The following is a 21,021-nucleotide window of genomic DNA, read 5'->3' on the forward strand; positions in this document are numbered from 1 at the left end:
ACTCGCAGCGCAGATATGCATCTCGTTCACAGCTCTTTAATCACAAATTGACCAACTGAAGGAGACATGTCCGCTCAAGGCTTACTAAGCAGTGTGTTCTCTTGCTCGCTGAGCCCCAAAACGCTTTCCAAACGGAGACTAAGACAGACCAGGAGTTTGGACCCGGCGTTGATGAGACATTACGGTACCGACGCCGAGGAGACGTCGGTTCAGGTTAGTGGTCGGGATTGCTTCACGGTGCTATCGCAGTTGTTGTCAGATTAGATTTTTTTAAATGTCAAAGAGCATCCATCAACTTGTTACTAAAGATACCTTGACTTTTCAACCTTCTTCCAAATGTTTGAAGCGGAGATACATCGGGTCGCACGGCAGTGGTGATGATGAGGGTTATGCACGTTATTGGAGCTCTGGAGGGTAGGGTGGGGTGGAGAGGGGGGAGAGAGAGGAGGGGGGGGGGGGCAGGGGGTCCTAACATTTGGCTTGGGATGAGATCAAGAGCAAACAAAACTTAAGCTCATGGCCTGCAACCACATTCCGGAAGTGACTGGAAATTCCTAAGGATGATATAGTTATTTCGGAGTTTATGGGAGTGTCGTTAATTCCCTTTGATCTAAATTAAACACATTTTGAAACTTGTTTTACTGTGCATATAGTACATGCAACTGTTATTTAATTTTCCCAAATGGGAAATGTATCAAAAGAAGCTTGTTTCGACACTATTGCAACATAACTAAGTCCATTACCAGTCTATGACGAAAAGAATAAGCTTTAAGTGTGGACTGTTCACATACAATGTGACTCAACTCATTCCTTTTGGTGAAATGATGTCAGCTGAAGCATTTGCTTGTGCCAACTTGCTGATGTTGAAAGAGGTGCGACTGGAAAATGTTGTCACATTTGGCAAAACGCAACTAAAAAAAAAGCAGATTTTCTCACATCATAATTCAACCTTTGCGGTGGGGTTCTGGAAAAAAAAGTCTGGGAGAAGCTTATTTATTTTGTCCCTGTGCAGTGAAGCGTCAAGCCTGACAAGTAAAAGCATGGCAAACAGGGATATGCTATAACTATACCAAATTGTCAAATATGTGCATTGTGAATATGTGCATAACCTTCTGGACCGTTATATAATTCCTAATGAGCCTGAAAACACTTATGGTCATTCCATCTTGGCAAAACAGTTTCCTGTTTCCATTTAAAGTGACACCTTTACTGGCCTTGTGTTGTTCAAAAATGTAAAACATAACTTTATAGATGTATTGATGGATGTATTTATTAGTTGCCTCAGTATGTATGACCACAATCAACTGTAGAAGTGCAGTAAATGTAACATTTCTTTGATAGTAGCCTTTCTTTATTAACAAAGGGAACAAATCCCCTAATTGTTGATCAGATGCTTGGACATATAATAAGATTACGATGATGTTTATCTCCATGAGGGTGTTCCTCACAATTTAATTAGCAGCAAGAAGAGGGGAACTGTTTTAACATATATTTCAAATCTATTACAATGGCCATTTGCATATTTTTTATTGTTAAGGATGCATATTTTCAGATGTATTCTTCTCCTTTGTCTCCCATGGTAAATCATAATTCAAGCCACTCTGTAGTGCTATGCTTAAGTTGGTCCTCATGGTAACGCTGTGTGTTTAGTATAATGGAAATGTATTACAGACTTGACATTATAATAGGCTTGTAATGAATACCAGGTATCTGGTGGCTCTTATAGTCATCAACAAAAACCCAGATTCTACAGCCAGAGCTCTTAAAAATGTAATCACAGTAAATCTGAATGAAGATGATTAATACTGGAGACAGCTCTGTGTCAGAGAGGATATTTAATGTGATTTATGAGTTTGGGGAGTGCTTGTGCGCACCGTTATGCTCAGAGAGCTGAACTCCAGCCTGGTTTTTGTCAAGCATTGTTCAAGTGGTAAACGTTACCTCCACTGCAGATAACAACCCCACACATAGTGGTAATGTTTACTACTAATATCATACAAGGTATTTGTAGACAGTAGAGCTCTACTCCTGTATTTCTAGAGCTCCAACAGTTGGAAGAAGTCCAGCCAGTTGAACTGAGATCTGAGGTGTAAGATCCTTCCTGGGGACTCACATGACTAAGCTGTCAGCTTAAACCTACAGTGAGTAAGTGCCTTGCACTGTAAGCAAACCTCACTCCAAGTCCATAATGAAAGTCACATTTTCTGGGTTTGCGAATATTCAGCCAGCAGTTAATTCAGGGACAATAGTCACAACAGCATTAATAAAGTCAGTATGACAGTGTTTCGCCCTTTGCACAAAACTCTGCTGCATCTTTGTCCAATAACAGTAACTATTATATGTCTTGTATAACCCAGACTGTCCAGGCCTCTTCTAAAAAGAAAATGTTAGTGGATTAGTTTATTGAATGCCATCCAGTGTATATTTGTTGTGTTTAGCAAAGAGTAAAATACATAGGCAACCACTGGTTATGTACAAGACATACCTGGTGTCACAGTGCGCTAAAGATGAGTCTATGATCAATGAAAATGCATTATAGAAATGTGTTTGGTCCACTAATCAAGGGGTATGCACTTGTATATGTCTGAGATAATTCAAACGATCATCAAGCGATCATTTATTATAACAAGAACTTGGCATAAAAACACATCCTATTCCCTATTTAGAAGCAGTGTCAGATTGGTATTTTTGATATATGGTACAAGAGTCCTTGTATTTTCCATAGGTTGAACATCACTCTATTAGAAGTGTACTCACTCGGGGTCACGGTAGTCTGAGCTTAGATGGAAAGCAGAGACATCTGGTTTCGATGAAGGAAGCTTCAACTCTTATTTCTCACAGTAGAGCAGCACGACCTGATCCTTGGCTACGTTCCCTAAGGCACATATTTCTTCTCACAGGAGACTGTCCGTTTGCATGGCAAGAAACCAAACCTACTGGCTTTACACAGAAGCACCATAGCATCCACCTTGTGTCTGATAAGAGGGCAAATAAACAGTGAGTCACATGTAAACATAGACGATAAATCAATGTTTCATGTCAATTCAAATAAATCAAATGTTAACAGGCATTTACAATCAGCTTCTTGTCAAATGATATTCCCAGCCTCAGTAGCAAGATACCTGCACTAATAATATAGTTCAAATAAGGATCCATTATGTGTCTCCACAAGTGTTGGCATACAGTGCATAAAACACTTCCTGTTATTCAACAATGCAATTGGCCATCAAATAAGATCAATATGTCAACAGTGTTTTACATTAAATGGACACGTTGTATTGTGGGAGAGGAGACAGAAGCAGTTTTTATTTTTTAGATGCATCATGCACGTTAGAACTGTTCTTGAATGAGTTTGGATGCCTTTCATTACCATGACAGAAGGCCTGACTGCCCCATTGCAAGTCAATTACTGTTTAATATGACTAGTGGAGCCCTTCTATGATCCACATAAGTGCCCAGTATTGGTTACAGTTATGTTTAGGATTCATTTATGTTGATTTTGGTTTTCATTTTGGGTTGTTATTGGACTAGAAATTGAGACCTTGTGGGATATTGTAAAATATTGCATTTTGGTTAAATCCCTTTTGTAAAAACATAACTTATTAACTGTCATTCAATGTCCTTTTCTTTCCACATTAAATCTTGTCTGTGAAAAAAAGTGATTTTGAAAGGACCGTGGGCACTATGTGATATCATCTTTATTCATTTGATCTAACGCAAATCCCTTCAAATAAATTACTTTGTAAGTCACTCTAAATAACCAGAACAGATATGTAACTATACAATATGTTTCCATTGGCTCAGGTATGTCTCAGGAAGCCAGTAAATTGCAGGAATGTCTGAAGCCTTTAGAGGGAGCCATTTATTATGCTGAAAATGTTACATTTGGAGACTCAGACACGGTGCTAAAAGTAGGGCTGCAATTCAAGTTAATAAAGGCAGACACTAACAAATATATTGGCCCATCAAAATCTATTCTTTGTCAGTATGTTCTCAAGCATTGTCCTTTTAGTACCATAGAGAAGCACTGGAAACAATTCAGACCACCATCAGACACTAAACTTTTCAAATGAAAGTCCATGCTAGTGAGCTCATCCATGCTTCAAGGGAAATCGTTCAACGGAAAATAGGATTTTCATAAATATGGATATTTTTGTGGAATTTGATTTATGTTTTGTCTCCTAATTGAGAAGCTATTTTTAGTCAACAGCACGTGTATTTAATCCCATCCGCAGGCTATATGCAGTTGCTGGTCTTCTCGCAATATATGCTACGATAACATAAGCATCCAGGGAGCACCTGACCCAGCTGCTGCGCAAGAAGGTTCTCATATGCTCTAGATTTGTATACAAACTAATGTAACTACATGCATGATTAAGAATATCTGTTAAGTTTTATTTGTGTCCTGAATCAAAACCATGTGAATTTGGCATTTACAATTTTGTCAACTGTACTGTCAAAGCACAAGACAGAGGTCATAATCTATCTGTATATAAATGTCCAACACATTAAGCTATTAGTATACTAATATTAGGTTATACGTGGTATTCTTTGTATCTGTTAATGAGATGTCATTGAGCTTTTCTGTTTCTGGAATCCTAAAAACTAGTACATTTAATGAGGATTTCGCCACCCAACATTGCCTTCAAAATTGTTTGGTTTTGTTAGACATACTGCTTTCTGTTTATCCTCACCATGCATACTATTAACAACCTCATACCAGCACTCCAGGTGGTGAAAGCCACTAAAAGTTTCTCCAGAGCCCAATAGAAGAGAAATGTCAAATCAGACTTGTACAATTGTCTAGTCTCACAGATAATTTTAAAGGAAATCAATTCATGTTTGCTGGCTACATGTATTCTAGAGGGAGGAAACTCAATCCCCTAGTGGAGGGATGACTGCTATTATAGTTCTGGTCTCCCCTTGACATCAATTAATCTGCCGCATCAGTGTCTGATTATAATTTATGGTCCACTTGCACAGGTGTTTTCACTTATGCTGCTTGATCAGACCTCCTCTCAGGATCGGTCCAGAGGTAGGCTGTGCCTAATTGGCATCTCATCTAATTGGCACCAAAGTAGAATCCAGCCATCATTGCTTTCATTTTTACACCAGTGACATCCAGGCATGTCTAAATGTCTTCCATGACAGAACCCTAGAGGTACTTTTTGATAATTGGTCATTTTACCAATTTGAACATGTCACAGTAGAAATCCTTTCAGCTGTTTCACTTTCAGTTACTTGATACTGTGCATGCTTGCTCACTGTCACCCTGACTTATGAAGATACTTGAATACAGAGGCATTGTTAATGTTATTAGTAACACATGTGTGTTAACCATTATGATAAGTCCTAATGTTTACTGTGATATTCAACTTGACAAGAGAGGTGTAATCAAACTGAATCACTCAAAACATAGGTGTGCAGGGCTTATCATGTATGTAGAGCTGGAAAATGTTTGGATTGTTTAACACTTCTATCAATATTTTAGAGTTAAAAAAAAAGAAAGAAATACAACCATACAGCATCCAATATTCCTTCTTCAACATGAACAAGATGTGTATGTGTACTGAGCAGGGCATTTTATGGTTGAATAAATAACCTTCTCAGTGCTCTCTGGTGGATTAACTAGAGCTCATACCTTTGACAGTTCTTTACTGACAATGCCATTCCTTGCTACTTATGTGCCTACATATATGCAGTTAAATATATCTGCAATAAGCTAAACCATGACCAATACCAGCCTGGTGGATTTAGTAACCCAGCATAGCTTTTACTTTCTCAGCAGTTTTAACTCTTGTTAACTGTGCTTCCGTTACAATATTAAAACCCAGAATTATACCTACAGAACAGACCAAGATAGGAAATCCATAAACAGTTATCTGAGTAATAGCTCTATAGTTGTCTTGTCTTGCTTTCAATTATAGTTATATAGTCAAATGTATGTGGTGAAGAGGTTTGACACCACCAGCAGTAGTTTGGAGAGACAGTTGACCCCGAATTCCAGGAAAGAGTTTTCTCACTTCCCTCTATTGGTGTAGACGTCAGTAGTTAATGCAGGCAGTTAAGGTTTTGAGATAACAAACATCCAGTCAGTGAGTTAAAATACATGTATGGAAATTACATATGGCAGCTTCTTAACGCTTTACAGCACAACATTCAATATCTGAATTATGTTCACTACTGGTTTATGTTTTTATTATGAATTACTTTCACAATTGTTTTACACTAACGCAGGACAGTTAGAGTACAGTCTAGTAATATCACTCCAGAAGAGTTTGTCACACTAATTCGCGCGTTTGAAGCTCGTGGGTGTTGTAGTGTTTAAAACGATAGAAAGCCGAATTATTTTTTTTAGCAGACTTCGTTGAGCGATGATTTGAACTGCCACACACTATTGAGTCGCTACACAAATACTCTTTTAGGCCCCAAATATATTACTGTGCTGCATGAACAATGTTTAACTTCAGCTTCCTCACAGGCAAGAATATGCTGCTGCTTCTCTTCAGATGGGTTTCTTTTGTTAACTTGTGGCCCGACAGTGACCCGCTCCGCTCCTCCAACCCCTCCCAGCCCCATTACGCAGAGGTAATATTCACCGGGACTGCGCCTGTCACCGTAATGTCAGTAAGTCGCTGGACTTGGTCCACTTTGAACTCATGTAGACTCATCAGGGCGTTTAGTCCGAAGTCAAATGGCGTCGGTTGATTTGGCGTTCAGTGGTGGCAGACACAGTTGAGGGAGGGGTGCCATCTTGACTCTCTGCAATGGGGGATCCAGCTCTCCAGCGACACATCACCTGTATCGTGAGTAGACACTGTCGGCGGTTTGTCTCAGTAGCTGAAACTGTGTGCACGAGGACTCCGTTGGCTTCCTGAAGGTTTCCCTGCATCGCAAATAGTTTAGAAAAGTGGAGGAAATGGTTTACAGAGATAGGAGACAGGGTAGGAATCAAAAGGTTAAGCCCTTACATTAAAGTGCTGCGGTCTTTTTTGAAGTGATCTGTGCATTTTGATTGCAGTTCATTAGAATAGTAGGCTCCAAACATTGACTGAGCTTTTCAGTGTTACTGCACACTGTTCTCCATCTCCCCCATCCCCCACTCCCCATGTTCAGTATGTCATATCCAATGCATCTACATCCGTTGTGTTATTGTTCCTACAACGACCTTTTGTTCATGTTTTCCTGCTGGTAATAATTAACTGCTAGTTGTCGACATTGCCTTAAAAGCAAACGGGGAAAATGCCCAAATGTGCCGTGGATTACGCTGTACAACAGAGTAGATTTATGAATTTGACTTATTTTAAGAATAAGGATGTGTGTAATTTAATGGGTTCTTGTGTTTGTGCTGGTCATTTCCAAGCTTTCCAAGACACCTAAATGTAATTTTGATTTGGTCAATACTATTGGTTGGAAAATAAAGAGAAGAGCATGGGTCAAATGTCTGCAATCCAGTACAGTTTTTATTCATCGTTATACATAATTTCCTGTTGAAATCAAAAGTTTCGGGGTTGTTATGGAAAAGTCTTCCCAATGTGTTACAACAAGGTCTTGAATTAAAGTTAGGACACTGCACAGGCAAATACGTGTGCCTTGATATGTATTAACTTACACAGCAGTGTTGAAATGAGTTGAAAGTTATATATTTCAATAACTATGCTTACTGTATTGGACTTGTTACAGTATAGATGAATGATTAATACAAATAATTTAAGTTTATAAAGCATTGGCATCATCATTGACCGTTGTATTAGTGAGCTTAGTGTGTTGAGAAACAATAACTTCATCCAGTTTTGACAATGACTTATTCTGTAACAGCTTGAAGTTGCTGTTTGGGTCCGACTTTCTTACACGGTGACAAATACAGAAAACTTATCAAATGTGGTGTAAAAAGCCTATCCACAAGCTATATATAATATAAATGAGTTTACATTGTGTACCAAAGTGATGAACTCAACCGTATGATTATGGAATTCCATACAACTGCAGTAGGCCACAACAGTGTAAACTTTTATTCTGAGGACCTTTTTTTTTTTAAAATGATGGAACATCACCACCCAGTTCACAATAGATTCAGTACAATTGTATAGGTTCACAATCTATTCATTATGAGAAGAGCATATATGTGTGCAAATAAATGTTCCTGGCCATTTTTACTGTCATCCCCATATTAAATACATAAAGGGTTCAAAGAGATATAGACTTGACGAATTGCAGCTTTGTTTCATGCATGTGATATAAATAAAAACATACACATTAAATACTTCATAAATGAGACCAAATAACTGCATTTAGATGGAGTCTCTCATTTGTGCTGCAGATATAGAAGTCAATGGCAGAAAGTCAATGCAAGAAATTCAGCAAAATTATTTGACGACCCTAATAAAATCTCCCGCGACACACCTGTGGTTTGCGATGCAGTCTCTGGGAATAACTGGGCAACTTATTCCTAAAATTCCCCCAAAAATGCATGGTAGCTTTCATTTGAGAATGTCCCTTCACTGACAGAGAGGAACTGTGGGAACATTGCTCACCCATCTTTAGATGGGGGCAAAGTTTCCACTCCCAGATAGTCACACAAGAGGAATGTCTGAACAAAATGGGTAGATAACTGCAAACATGACTGTATGGCACTTGTCAGGGAATTTTACAGAATTGAGAGAGTGGCACACATTGAACACTGTTACTTCTTTATATTCTTGGCTGTAGAAGGTGCCTACTTGTGCATGTATATCCTGATCATCTGTTGCCATGCTTGAATGATGAGGTAGAACTAAACAAAAAAAAAGGCCAAAAGAAAGGAATAATGTAATACAGTTGTGACAGATTCATGCTGTGTGTGCCCCACCATCCGGTGCCCAATCTGTCAGGCTTGAGTAGATTTTTGTTACTGTTTTAGTTTATTAATTAAACACCTTAATACGAAGCCGTAGAAATAGAAATCATTTTAACATATTTTAAGTAAGACTATACATTAGTGCAGGGATTATTATACACACCTTTTATTATAGAGTTTATTTTTTTATTTTTTTTGTCTGACTACGTGAGTCAGACTAATTATACAGGAAAACCAGTTAAAGTAAAAGATTAGGGCCTGTACACTGCTTAGAGCAAGGATATTATCATTCTTGTTTAATTGTAAAAGTAAAAATGTTTCTTAGTTCCAGCTTCTGGATTGTGAGGATTTCCTGTTTCATTATGTTACAGTATGTGACTGAATTAAGTATTGAGGAAATACAATATTTTATTTTGTATGCCAAATGAGTAATCAAACTGAAAGGTAGCACTTCTGTATATTCTATGTTCAGGAAAAAATAAAGATTTTGAGGTAAAAAGAGTTATATCATGATACATAACTTTTATACAAATAACAATTCTCTAGCTGTATTGTGTCTGTCTTATGTCTCTGTCCCGATCGAAGACACCAGTTGCTGATCTATTGCTGATTATTTGCCTCTTGGTTCCCAAATGCAGACAGAGTACAGGCCAGTGACTGCCGTCTTTGTACAGAAAGCAGGCCAAAGAAAGCCTGTTTGCAATATCATGTCCTCTGTGATGTACTTTGTCCCGCTGTATGTGCACTAGAACATAGTATGCTACTGTAGCACAGCCCTAATTCTCATTTAATGTGAGTGAGCCACTTCAGTGTAAGCCTGATCCTGATAACGAGCCACTAATCCTCTTTGGGGCATGGCTCGTATGATTAGCTTGACCGTACTGGATCAAAGAACGGTAATCTCCAGCGTGGAAATGCTCAAAGGTTGAGGATTTAAGATCAATGATTTGCCCCACTGTACTAAATCTTCAGAATGACTTAATTGCAGCAATGTACAATTTACTAATAAAGTGTTTATTTTTTTCAAGAAAATATTTTTGTTATAGATTGATGATGCCTTATCCATAAATCAGTGGCTATTATGTGCAGCGTCACACACTTTATTGAGTGGAGCAGGGATATAATTAAGATGAGGTATTTAATATTTAGGATATTATGAAATAGTATTTGCATTATTAATAAGCATGTTCTTGCCACATGATCAGTATTTTTGCTCCTTTCTCTGATAAGACGGTTGGCCTAATTCTGGGACACAGAAGTTTTTCCAGACAGTGTACAAATGTCAACAACTTACAGTCCTCGCTTTACATTCAGAAAATAAAACATGTTTGTGTTATATTTCATTATGAAAAAAAGTACAGCACAAATGCTGCATGATTAAAATCAAGGAATTAATATCATTTAAACATATCTGACATCAAGTCTTAGCTGTAAGTTTTTGTCATTGGAAACTGATCAATGTTGTCATAACTTTCAGTGTAGCAAAGGTATTTGTCAGGTCATGCAAAGGGTCTGTAAACGATGGGATAGATCATGAATGTGGAAGGTTACAGCAATGATAGATGTACCTGATGTGTGTGTGTGTGTGTGTGTGTCTGCCTGCAGGGTGACTTTACCTGGAACAGCGTGTCAGGACGTGACGTTGGCCTGAAGCCTGTCCCTTTGCAAAGCCTCTCAGAGTTGGAGAGGGTTCGTCTCCAAGACGTGGCCTTCAGACGATTGCTTCGGAATCGTGACCCGGGCTGCCACATCAGCATCCCTAAATGTATTGAAACACACACTCACACTAATAGCCCCTCCCTTAGTCATCTCATCAATCTGCTGCTCTGTCCCTTGTGCGGACCAGTGTGTCGTGCTCCCTATTGAATACAATAATGCTTACACATTATTTTTTCACGGTGGAATAATGTATACCTTAAACATACTGAAATGATTTATGTAATCTCAGACTACTGTTTTTTTGTAAACTAAATTGTTTATTTAGTAGATACACTCTTGTTCCGGTCATATAGTCTTTTGTTACATTCTATACTTTGTTCACATCCAACACAATTTACATTGTCATAAAGTAAAGAATGTTTTAAATATATGGTATTATTGTTTGTGGTGAAGCTGTTGCACACCTGTAAATGGGTTATGAGTTAACTTTCAAATTCCGCGTCTCCACCATTTAGGAAATGAGTCCAAGAATGTCAAGTGGAGCAAGAGCAGGGGCATAATTACCTGGGTCCTGTTTTTAACTGTGACACCTTTGCTTCTCTTCAGATGGCCACAAGCACAAGAAGTTACTCAGGCGGAAGTTGGATTCATTATCAAAAGAGAAGAGTAGAGACAAAGGTATTGTGCGATATACTGGAAACACTCCATACTGTAAGAGGAATGTTTGTGCTCTCCATTGGGAATTGTATTGAGATAAGAATGTCTAACACACTCAGTTAAATTATTGTTAGTCTTTCCAAACCAGTGAAGATAAACAGTTCTTTTTAGGTCTGTGGGAGAGCCGCTGAGTCCTGTCAGTTTATTCCCCTTCCAGTTTCTAATCTAGTCCGCCAAGCTAGACACATAAAAACACACTCCTCATCCTTTTAGGCTGAAGCGGTATAGAGTCACTGAAGCAGACATTCTCAGCTGCTGAGTGATCATAATCTACAGTCCGGTAAAGGAGTCCCAGAGGGAACTGTGATCTCCAACCACCAAACGGTGCCCCGCCCTGCTGCAACAATCTGGCAGCAAAGGGATGTTCTCTGTCAGCCGAGGGAAATAACAAAAACAATCTTAAGTGGTGGTGGTTCATTCAGCCTATCCTCCAGCACGGCCAGCCCCCTCTTTCCTCTTTTTCCCTTTTGTTTACAAAAGCACTTCAGAAAGTATGCACTCTCGGACTCTGAATACTGTGTGCACTGCAGACTACTGTTCTTTTTAATATTTTTTTCTTACTCATTTTGAGTAAAATTTTTGCAATTGTTCCTCAAATATTTTAATTGGATTGTTCCCCTTTTATATGCTGACATTCAAACAAACACAATAAATGGCAGCATGTATTTAAAAGGTCAGCGTTGAATATAAAGAATGAACGCAAAGACAAGTTAGTGGTGCTTAGTACAGAAAATCAAAAGCTCCAAAGGTTAACGTATATAATGTGCTGACATGACTGACACATCTAATTCAACATCTCCCAGTTGACTTGGAGCCAACACGATGAACTTTAAATCTCCCTGTCTTGCCCTTTCTCCTCACACAGAGACTATGCCCCAGGCGTTTGGCATACCACTGTCGCAGGTCATATCCAACGACCGCACACACAAGCAGCGGCACGATCCCCCGCGGGAAGAGCACAGTGAATTTATGCTGTCCTTCCTCCACTTCAACTCCAGCTACAAGAGGGGCAACAAGGAGCTCTCCAGCAGCAACTCGTCCCTCAGCTCCACTTCTGAGACCCCTAATGAATCACCTCTGCTCAGCACACCAGACACAGCCCCGCGGACACGCAGGAGGGTAGGCTTCTCCTGTCGATAAAGCCGCAGGCTGTTGTTCAGCAAAAGGAATCTGTCGGCTTAAACTTGCACATTAGATTTCTCAGGGAGTTTGTGACCTTTTTGGATGGTTATTGATTCAGTGAGTTGCCATTAAATGACTGCACCACATGTTACCACAAATGTGACTGTATGGTTGTCGCTCATCTGCTTGACAGGGTGGAGTATCGGTGGATTGCATCACCGATCTTGATGATAACCAGTCCCGGCTCTTGGAGGCCCTTCAGCTCTCTCTGCCAGTGGAGGCAGCTGGCGACAGGAAGAAGCGACATGACAAAAAACTTAGCCTGAACCCTATTTATAGGCAGGTGCCCAGGGTTGTGGATCTCTGCTGCCAGCACCTGGAAAAATATGGTACACATTATCAAAGTTGAACCTTGACACTCTGGTGTTTTAATATAGGATATAAAAAGTACCTAACATACTGTATCTTTGTGGGAGGTTATGATTTAGTATTGGTGTGTTCATAACCATGTAAATCATACAATTTGAATGTCTTTAAAGCTAAATATATTCGCCACAATGTTGGAACGAATTGATTATTGTCATCTTTACTTTCAGGCCTGAAGACGGTTGGAATTTTCCGTGTTGGAAGTTCCAAGAAGAGAGTACGACAGGTACAATTTCACCTGTAACGCACATCCCTGAGCAACATTTTACTGTAATAATTGTCACAATGTTTTATCCAGCTTCGCAAGGACTTTGACCAGGGATGGGAGGTGCATTTGGATGAGGAGCACAATGTCCATGACGTCGCTGCATTGCTGAAAGAGTTCTTAAGAGACATGCCTGACCCACTGCTAACAAGAGAACTCTACACGGCCTTTATCAACACAATGTGTGAGGAACACACACATACACTCAAACAAAGAAGTCACCATGTTTGTGGTACATATTAATGACAGTTGTTTTGCATTTATTTTTATTTACAACAATGTGGTGGCCTTTTTTTCCCCTGCAGTGCTCGATAATTCAGACCAAGAGGGCGCCATCCAGCTCCTGATATTTCTGCTTCCTCCCTGTAACAGCGACACGCTGCAGCGCCTCCTCTGCTTGCTGTCCACAGTGGCTGCACATGCTGAAGACCGCAATGACGGGCAAGAGGTAAAGAAACTATACATGCCCTTTTGATATGGTCGTGGTGCCAATGTTTTGGCATGGCATTGGGGGTTTTACAGCCAAAACTATCATAGTATGTCACACATTTGGACACTTGTTGATTCAAAAGGGAATTATTTCCAAGTTTATGTGATTGAGAAGAATCCCAGCTGCCATCTGAAATCAGTAAAACGAATACCTGCAGCCTCTAGTTTGGAGGAAATGATGTGCCAAAGTGCTGCGTGATTTTGCATGATGATCCATTGTGGAATACACAACTGTTACTAACAACACACCACTGCTTCTGTGCTTCTACATACATCATACTGTTTTTTCATAACTTATCTCTTCAGTTTATGTTTTTTAAACAATTCTAGTGGAAGTAATTTGCAGCATAGAGGGAAACAATTTAATTAAAAAAGTTATGCAGTGTATTAGCACCCATAGAAAACATTTTTCCTAATCCATGAAGCCAGTCTGGGCCTAAATCTTATTTATTTTTTTCAATACTAATCATTACAGTGGAGATGAATTGTTTCCCATGGTACTGTAACATTAAACCGGAGGTCCGCTTGGTCTCCTTGAACAAAAGAAGGCAGATCTGGCCCTATTGATGGTGGCAGGACTGTTTTATGTGCACATACTCAACATTTCAAGGATGACAAAGAGGGTCTATCGACAACAAAAGACTTTTAAAACCATAATTGCAGTACTCTGTGTACACGTCGTCATTCTTGTGTGTAAGCACATAGGCAGATTAAAAAAAAATTAATGGTAATTTAGCTCCATTGTTAACTACCATATAAATTATTTATATCAAGAACACATTTCTTGAAATTGCAGGGGTCACCTTTTTAAAATAATCACATAAAACAACTTGGCTGTGATGTAAGAGGTTTACGAGCACTGCTGCTGCATTGAATTAGTTTGCTTTAACCTGAAGATTTTGGTTCAAAATTGAACAAATATATTCTGTCTTTGGTTGTGTTTAGATCACAGGAAACAAGATGACATCACTCAATCTAGCAACCATCTTTGGACCCAACCTCTTGCACAAGCAAAAAAACTCAGAGAAAGAGTTTGCGGTCCAGAGTTTTGCCCGTGCAGAGGAGAGCACAGCCATCATCAGCGTGGTCCAAAAGATGATCAATACATATGATACACTTTTTAAGGTAAGCCTTCCTTATTGCAAACCAAAAGGCATCTGAACAGTTCAAGACAGCCCTGGGCTTAATCGAACAATCTCAAGGATTGGTCAGGCCTGGGAGTGATTCTTGAGATCAACGGAGTGGAGCCACCAAATGAAATGTAAACATTAGCTTTATAGGTTCCTATAAAACAAGGTAGTGTCACAATAAAACAGTGAACTTTATAAAAATAAGTTCAGGGAATAGTCTTTTCAGTGCATGGGAAGTGAGAAGCCTCTCTGGATAGGTCAATATCTGGCATTCAAGTCTCTGTCTTGTTTATAGATTGGGAGTGAGGGCCTTATCCTCATCTGCATTATGTTTTCTGCTCTTCACTAGAAACTTAAGTGCAGATGCACTAAATTTGAGAGTCTGACAATTATCTTTTAAGGAAGCTAGAGGGCAAAAAAGACCATCACATACTTGCTCTGCGTCATTAGTTCAGCCTTTCTAAACTGCTGTTAATCTTTTTCACCTTTTAACATACAGACATGATGTCTTTGCAGCTTTAAACAATCCAATCTGCTCTGGTGACACACATTAATGCTGTCATTTGTATGTAGTAAAGATGCATCATATACAATTCTCCATAGTCAGTATTGAGAAGGGATCATATATGTGAGATTCAATAAAAGTGTGGTTTATTATTAGGCACAGTGAAATTAATGTGATAAATAATACAGTTTTATGATGATTATCCCTTTGTTAAGAGCTTCAGTGAAACTGTATTTTGACTCTCCTAGGTTCCTGCTGACCTTCAGAATGAGGTGCTGGTGAGTGTGCAAGAAACTGATCCTGATGTTGTGGATTACTTACTGCGGAAAAAGGCCTCTTCGTACTGGTGAGTGTCCATTGTTGTCTCATTGTGTATGTGTGTTCTTGTGGACTCTCCTTCAGTCTAAGCCTCCAAACATTTAAGAGGAGCAATGCATTATTCCCGCTGATGATGATCAATAATCTTTATTGCATGTTCTCTGTTTCAGCAGTGCGCCAGGCCTTCTTAGAGCAGAGGGTTCCTTCTCTCTGACTGAGAGATGCATATCCAATGAGTCTATCAAAGCATCTAGTGGAGAGGTGTCTCCCTATGATAACAACTCTCCTGTCCTGTCGGATCGACTGCTGTGTACCTACCCAGAGGATAGCGGACCCCTCTCGGACATGAGCCCCAGACTTTCTGGGGAGTACAAAATCAGTGGCCATTCTGAAGACAGATCAGGCTGCACCTCTCTTACACTTTCTACGGATAAAGGTGAACTAAATGTATTGCAAAATATACTTTAGTATTATAAAGAATAACTTAAAAGAATAGGTTGACATTTTGGAAAAGTTTATAAAAATGTAATGAAATTTAGATGAAAATATTGTTACTACTGGTGTGTGTGTGTGTGTGTGTGTGTGTGTGTGTGTGTGTGTGTGTGTGTGTGTGTGTGTGTGTGTGTGTGTGTGTGTGTGTGTGTGTGTGTGTGTGTGTGTGTGTGTGTGTGTGTGTGTTAAATAAAAACAGCAGCACAAATGGAGGTCAAAAGTTTGGACTCAACTGATGAATTTGTTTTTCTTCCTTTCTTTAATAATAAATATTTTAACAAAGACAAAAGAGTACACCAAATGTATTATTGACATTTGGCAAAAAGAAGAATGGAAGATAAAGTCGTACATTTAGTCAATGTCACCATTTTTTGTTCCTTTTAGAGGCCTCAACTGATCATTTCTGGGACAGCTGGCATGGACTATTCAGCAAGGAGTTTACCGACCATCATGTTACTGGTAAAAACATAATTTGTACATGTTGCTGCAGATGGTCCATGTGATGAATGCTGGATGTTAATAAATGGTTTCTCCCAGGCTCCCTCGGAGACGTGTCGGACTGTGAGTCGTATGGATCTTCAGAAGGGCTGAGCAGTCACCAAGGTAACAAAAAGCTGCCCGTCAGACAGTCACAGACCTCATTGGGCGTGCTGGAAATCAGGCCACACTCTCCGGTGACTCGCAGCTGCAGTGGCCCTCATGACCAGAGGGAACAAAGACAACCTCAACCATCATTACATCAAGGATTGAGCAGCCAATCAGCAGCCGTCCGCTCTGACACATTAGCAGAAAGGACAAGACAGCCAGCATGTCCATCGCTTAAGACTGGGACGGACGGTTTGTCTCCCCCTCACTACTCCGGAGAGCTGAGGGAGACCCATATTTCTTACTCCACGCCCTCCCTCTTTACGTATCAGACTGACACCCAACCCCCACAGCCGTGCCAGCAAAGCCCGGCCTCCCAGACTGTAGATACTGCAGATGCTTCTGAGCCCGGACAAGGAAAGGCTACACCAAACTGGCAGACGGAGAGATGGCATATATGGACTATACTGTCAAAAGAAAATGCAGACGCCCTGCCGGAGACATTGGTGTGATGCACCTTGTGACTATGTTATATGGAAGATATTTTTAAAAAAAATATATATATAGGGGGATGGGACTTTAAATCATCCACCATTGAAGATGATGATAACTGTTTATATATTCATATTGTTGTCTGTTAACATGTGTAATTACATGTAAATTATTTTTGTGGTGAATATTTGAATGATAAGTCATTATTGACACAGGTTATTTAAAATACAAACATTACAAACTTGTATTTTGAAATGAATGTCACAATTAGACTTGAATGTTATTAAATTGAATGTTTTTCAGATGAATGTAACGATATAACTTCTATTTATGTTGTCAAATTTAGATGTGTATTATTATATACTTTAGCTACTTAACATGTAGTCTTGATACTAGTTCCAATCATAAACTTTGGAAATGTTGCAGAATGAGAATTTAGGAATTTGTATATCTAATGTTCATAAATTAAGGACAATGGCTGCATAAAATTAATTTGAATAATTTCTATAGTATCTTATGAGACAATCTAAATGTAACATGAATTGAGAAGTGATTGTAAAGTAGTGTGGGTCAGGACATACATTCATGTTTAAGTTATATTTTGTCTAATATACTTAAGAATACAGTAAGACCACTCTTCCTTCATGGAAAGTTGCAAGCACTTGTGATTATTATTTTTTTTTTACCATTGACATGTAATTATGTATATCATAGATATATTTAAGTGTCCACAGCTAAAAAAAGTAAAACATATAATCACCAAAGAATGTAAATATCTGCAAGGCGCATAATACATTTCTTTAAGGAGCTCTGCTTTCTGGTGCAATGTAACAATCAAATTTGACCCTTTAACTTCAGAGTTAATTAAGGAATTGTCATAAAGTTCAATCAAATGGTTATTTAGTTATGCTGAGCAGGACAGATTCTGCTCTTGAGTCAAACAACAATGACACAAGTACCTGAAATGGCCACAAGAGGGAAGTATAAGACCAGGAAATGGTTTTCAGTTTCCCTTTCATTCCCAAACTGTAATCCTTGTGCATTGTGGGTATACAGTGGATTTTTTAATGACTCACTCCACACTGAACAGCTATTAGTGCAGTTCAATTCTTAAGAGACACTTATTCCACTATGATAGAGATGGTGGGGATTTCATGTGTTATGGATGATATCTTATATTTGTAAAAATCTCATCTTTCACTTTTGTCTTCTGTTGCAACGATTGAAAAGTACATTTACTTGTATCAACAGTAATCTTGCTTTATGTGACTAAGAAAGGAGAGATCTGAGCTGAGATAATAACAGTAACATTTACCACTAAGTAAACATTTAAAGTACTGGAATTGAAAGAAGTACCCACAATAAGTATTTAATTATGCAGGGAATGGCTACCATTACAATCTGGCACAGATTACAGATACTATTACAATCTGGGAATGTAGTTTTGAGGATACAACATTATGTTTATTTGCCTTAAAGTGATGGAAATGATTGAGATTACTGAAATTTTGTAATTAAAGAGATTGTGTTTTAAAGTAAGTCATCTCACTATGTTTTGACAATAGGCGTCCTGTCCCTGATAAAAAACTCTTCCCTTGTTAAACAAAGCTTGGAGATTTCCTCAACACCAAGACTTTCCAGGCCATATCTGTTTCCACATCTGTGTGAGCCAAGCTGCATTTGGCCACCACACAATCCCATTCTGACTGAAGAGACAGAACAGGATGTCTGGTTGTGTTTTACAGAATCACTGCCGTGTGTCTACTCTTCTGCATCTGCACTGAAAATGTAGCAGTTTACCTTCACTATCCCATTGAATGATGGAAACATTATCAGGCCAAGCATTGAGGGGGAAAAAACAGCCTGGAGATGCTTTTTTCCCCTCCATTTGTGACCTGCCTCCCCAAAGCAAACAATCAAGATCGAGCATTTAATTTCACATCTTATCTTTGCAGCATTTGTGGATGTAAGTTGATCCTTTGGCAGAGAGCTGCAACTGTTCCCAACAGGGGGTCCATCCTGTCTGAGTAGCTCACTGGCATCAGGAGCAGCTGCAGGGAGGACAGAGGAAGGTCAAAACCAAAATGAGGCTGGATGTCCAGAAAGCAGGGAGCGCCGCCCCTGGTGTTTCAAGGTCGAGATAGATAGACACATCTCTACAAAGAAGAAATAGAGCTGAGTGAAGGCTCATTAAGCTGTTGCTTATGGCACAAAACACTTTGAAATCCAATGTTACAAAGCTTCAGTCTATTTCTGTCATTTTGGATATCAACTCTGAGCTACTTAATGTGCTGATGTATCCTGACATCTTCAGTGCTGAAGCATTTACTCCATGGCCATAATTTTTATTGAACTTTATAACAAAATCTGTATCTTTAACACATCAAATACAATTATTGCCATCAATCAATGTCAATCACATCAATGTTGAGATACTGTGTTGTATTTACATTAAGTTGAAATAATAAGCTGTTGTGTACTGATTTATGATTATATTTTTCCTCCATTGTATCTAGAAATGTGCATCCAAATCCCATAGTGAGGGACATTGTATGTTAATAATGAGTGTACACAATGCACATTATTTCACTAATGGAAAAATGTGCAAAACAATATTTAGCAGACTATGCATGAATGCAAGAGTGACACAGGACCAACATGTCAATAACTGTGGCTTATAGGAGTCACGGTCAGGACAGGGTAAGTCTGTTTATTTCAAGAAAGAGAAATGTTCAAGATTAAAGGATTACCAGTTATTGCATTAAGTCTCTCAGCTTAGTCCAGTTCAACACCTTATAAACGAAATGGGAAGTTTTAAATACCAAGTGTCTCACTGATAAGACCAGTTTCTGTAAATTGGTGCAATTCTGCAACACTTCTCTCTTTTCTTTTTCTTTTTTCTTTTTTTTTGGGGGGGGGAGAAGGGGCGAGGGGTGGAACAAGGGGGGGGGGGGGATTTTGTATTCAATTTCGATTTATTCGATTTATTTATAACTGTTGGCAGATTATCAGGCTAGTAAACATTTTCTTCCCTCTTGTTGTTTTCTATCTCAGTGAAGCAACACCAGAGCTGTGCAGCCCCAAAATATGCTCTGCCTGCATCCTCCAATCAGGAAACATTTCATTCATATTCAACACTTTGAAACAAGGCTCATATTGTTCCCAAAAATATTTGAAAGTGTGTTGATTTAGTTATTTTGATGATTGTGTTCAACTGATCGCTGTACAAGAAGACTATGAAACAGTATGTTAGTGTGTGCTCATTGCACTGTCCCAATTACACCACGGCTTGTATGCTTATATTGCCAGTTTTCCCCTTCTCTCCTTGAGTCCACATGATTAAGCGTTTCAGTTGGGATGCATGTGGTGTGTGTGAGTGTGGGGAGGGGTGTAGATTGTGTTGGCATCATTCTTCAGGACAGCCACCAAAAGGGAGCTTTCAACAGGCAGTTTGGTTCAGCCTACAAACTTGCGCAACAAACACATTGCGTGGGTGAAGCAATGACTCCATGCAACTCCCATGCAACTAAATTTGCGCATCCAGATGTTTTTCTTGAAACCTGATTGTCATCAAGTGTATTTTATGGATCAGCTATGATCACATACTGATGCTGTCTTTTATATTTAGCATACACTTTGCATATGTTGTTTATAAATGTGTTTTCTGTTGTGTTCGGAGAAGGGTGTCAAGTTTAAAAATGTTTTTTTGCAATCAATAAGAGGCTGCATTATCATGTGCAATTTGCTCCAAATATGCCTTGGCAAGTTGGTAACTCTTCATTCTGTTTATCTATATTTTAGTAAAATACAAGCGATTCACCAGAAAAAATTGTTGTTGATTTCTTGGAGAGCAACTTAAAATTTTCCCATGTATGCTGACCGCAAGAGAAGACATGTAGCATTAAATCAAGCATAAAACATATAATCATGTTTGTTTTGAGCTTCAAAGAAAGTGCCAGCAGTTAATACTTAAGCAGAGGATCGA

General features: G+C 39.0%; 1 protein-coding gene across 1 annotated transcript; it reads left to right on the forward strand.

The window, feature by feature from the left end:
* LOC137782889 (rho GTPase-activating protein 6-like) lies at window positions 1-17,210 on the forward strand. The gene is made up of 13 exons (XM_068572592.1): window positions 1-213; window positions 10,442-10,601; window positions 11,102-11,173; window positions 12,078-12,331; window positions 12,528-12,723; window positions 12,931-12,986; window positions 13,059-13,209; window positions 13,331-13,473; window positions 14,460-14,639; window positions 15,398-15,495; window positions 15,638-15,903; window positions 16,344-16,418; window positions 16,497-17,210. Exons 1-13 carry the CDS (start codon window positions 67-69, stop codon window positions 17,054-17,056), a joined length of 2,358 nt encoding a protein of 785 aa, XP_068428693.1. The 5' UTR covers window positions 1-66; the 3' UTR covers window positions 17,057-17,210.
* Window positions 17,211-21,021: the final 3,811 nt, after the last annotated feature.

Source organism: Clinocottus analis, unplaced genomic scaffold (genome assembly GCF_023055335.1).
Source record: "Clinocottus analis isolate CAN_PGR_092001 unplaced genomic scaffold, fCliAna1.0.p SCAF_12, whole genome shotgun sequence".
NCBI lineage: Eukaryota > Metazoa > Chordata > Actinopteri > Perciformes > Cottidae > Clinocottus > Clinocottus analis.

Coding starts and splice junctions, on each gene's coding strand:
- LOC137782889 (XM_068572592.1), top strand. CDS start 67: ATGTCCGCTCAAGGCTTACTAAGCAGTGTGTTCTCTTGCTCGCTGAGC. Junction 214..10,441: donor CCGAGGAGACGTCGGTTCAG/GTTAGTGGTCGG, acceptor GTCTGCCTGCAG/GGTGACTTTACCTGGAACAG. Junction 14,640..15,397: donor CATATGATACACTTTTTAAG/GTAAGCCTTCCT, acceptor TGACTCTCCTAG/GTTCCTGCTGACCTTCAGAA.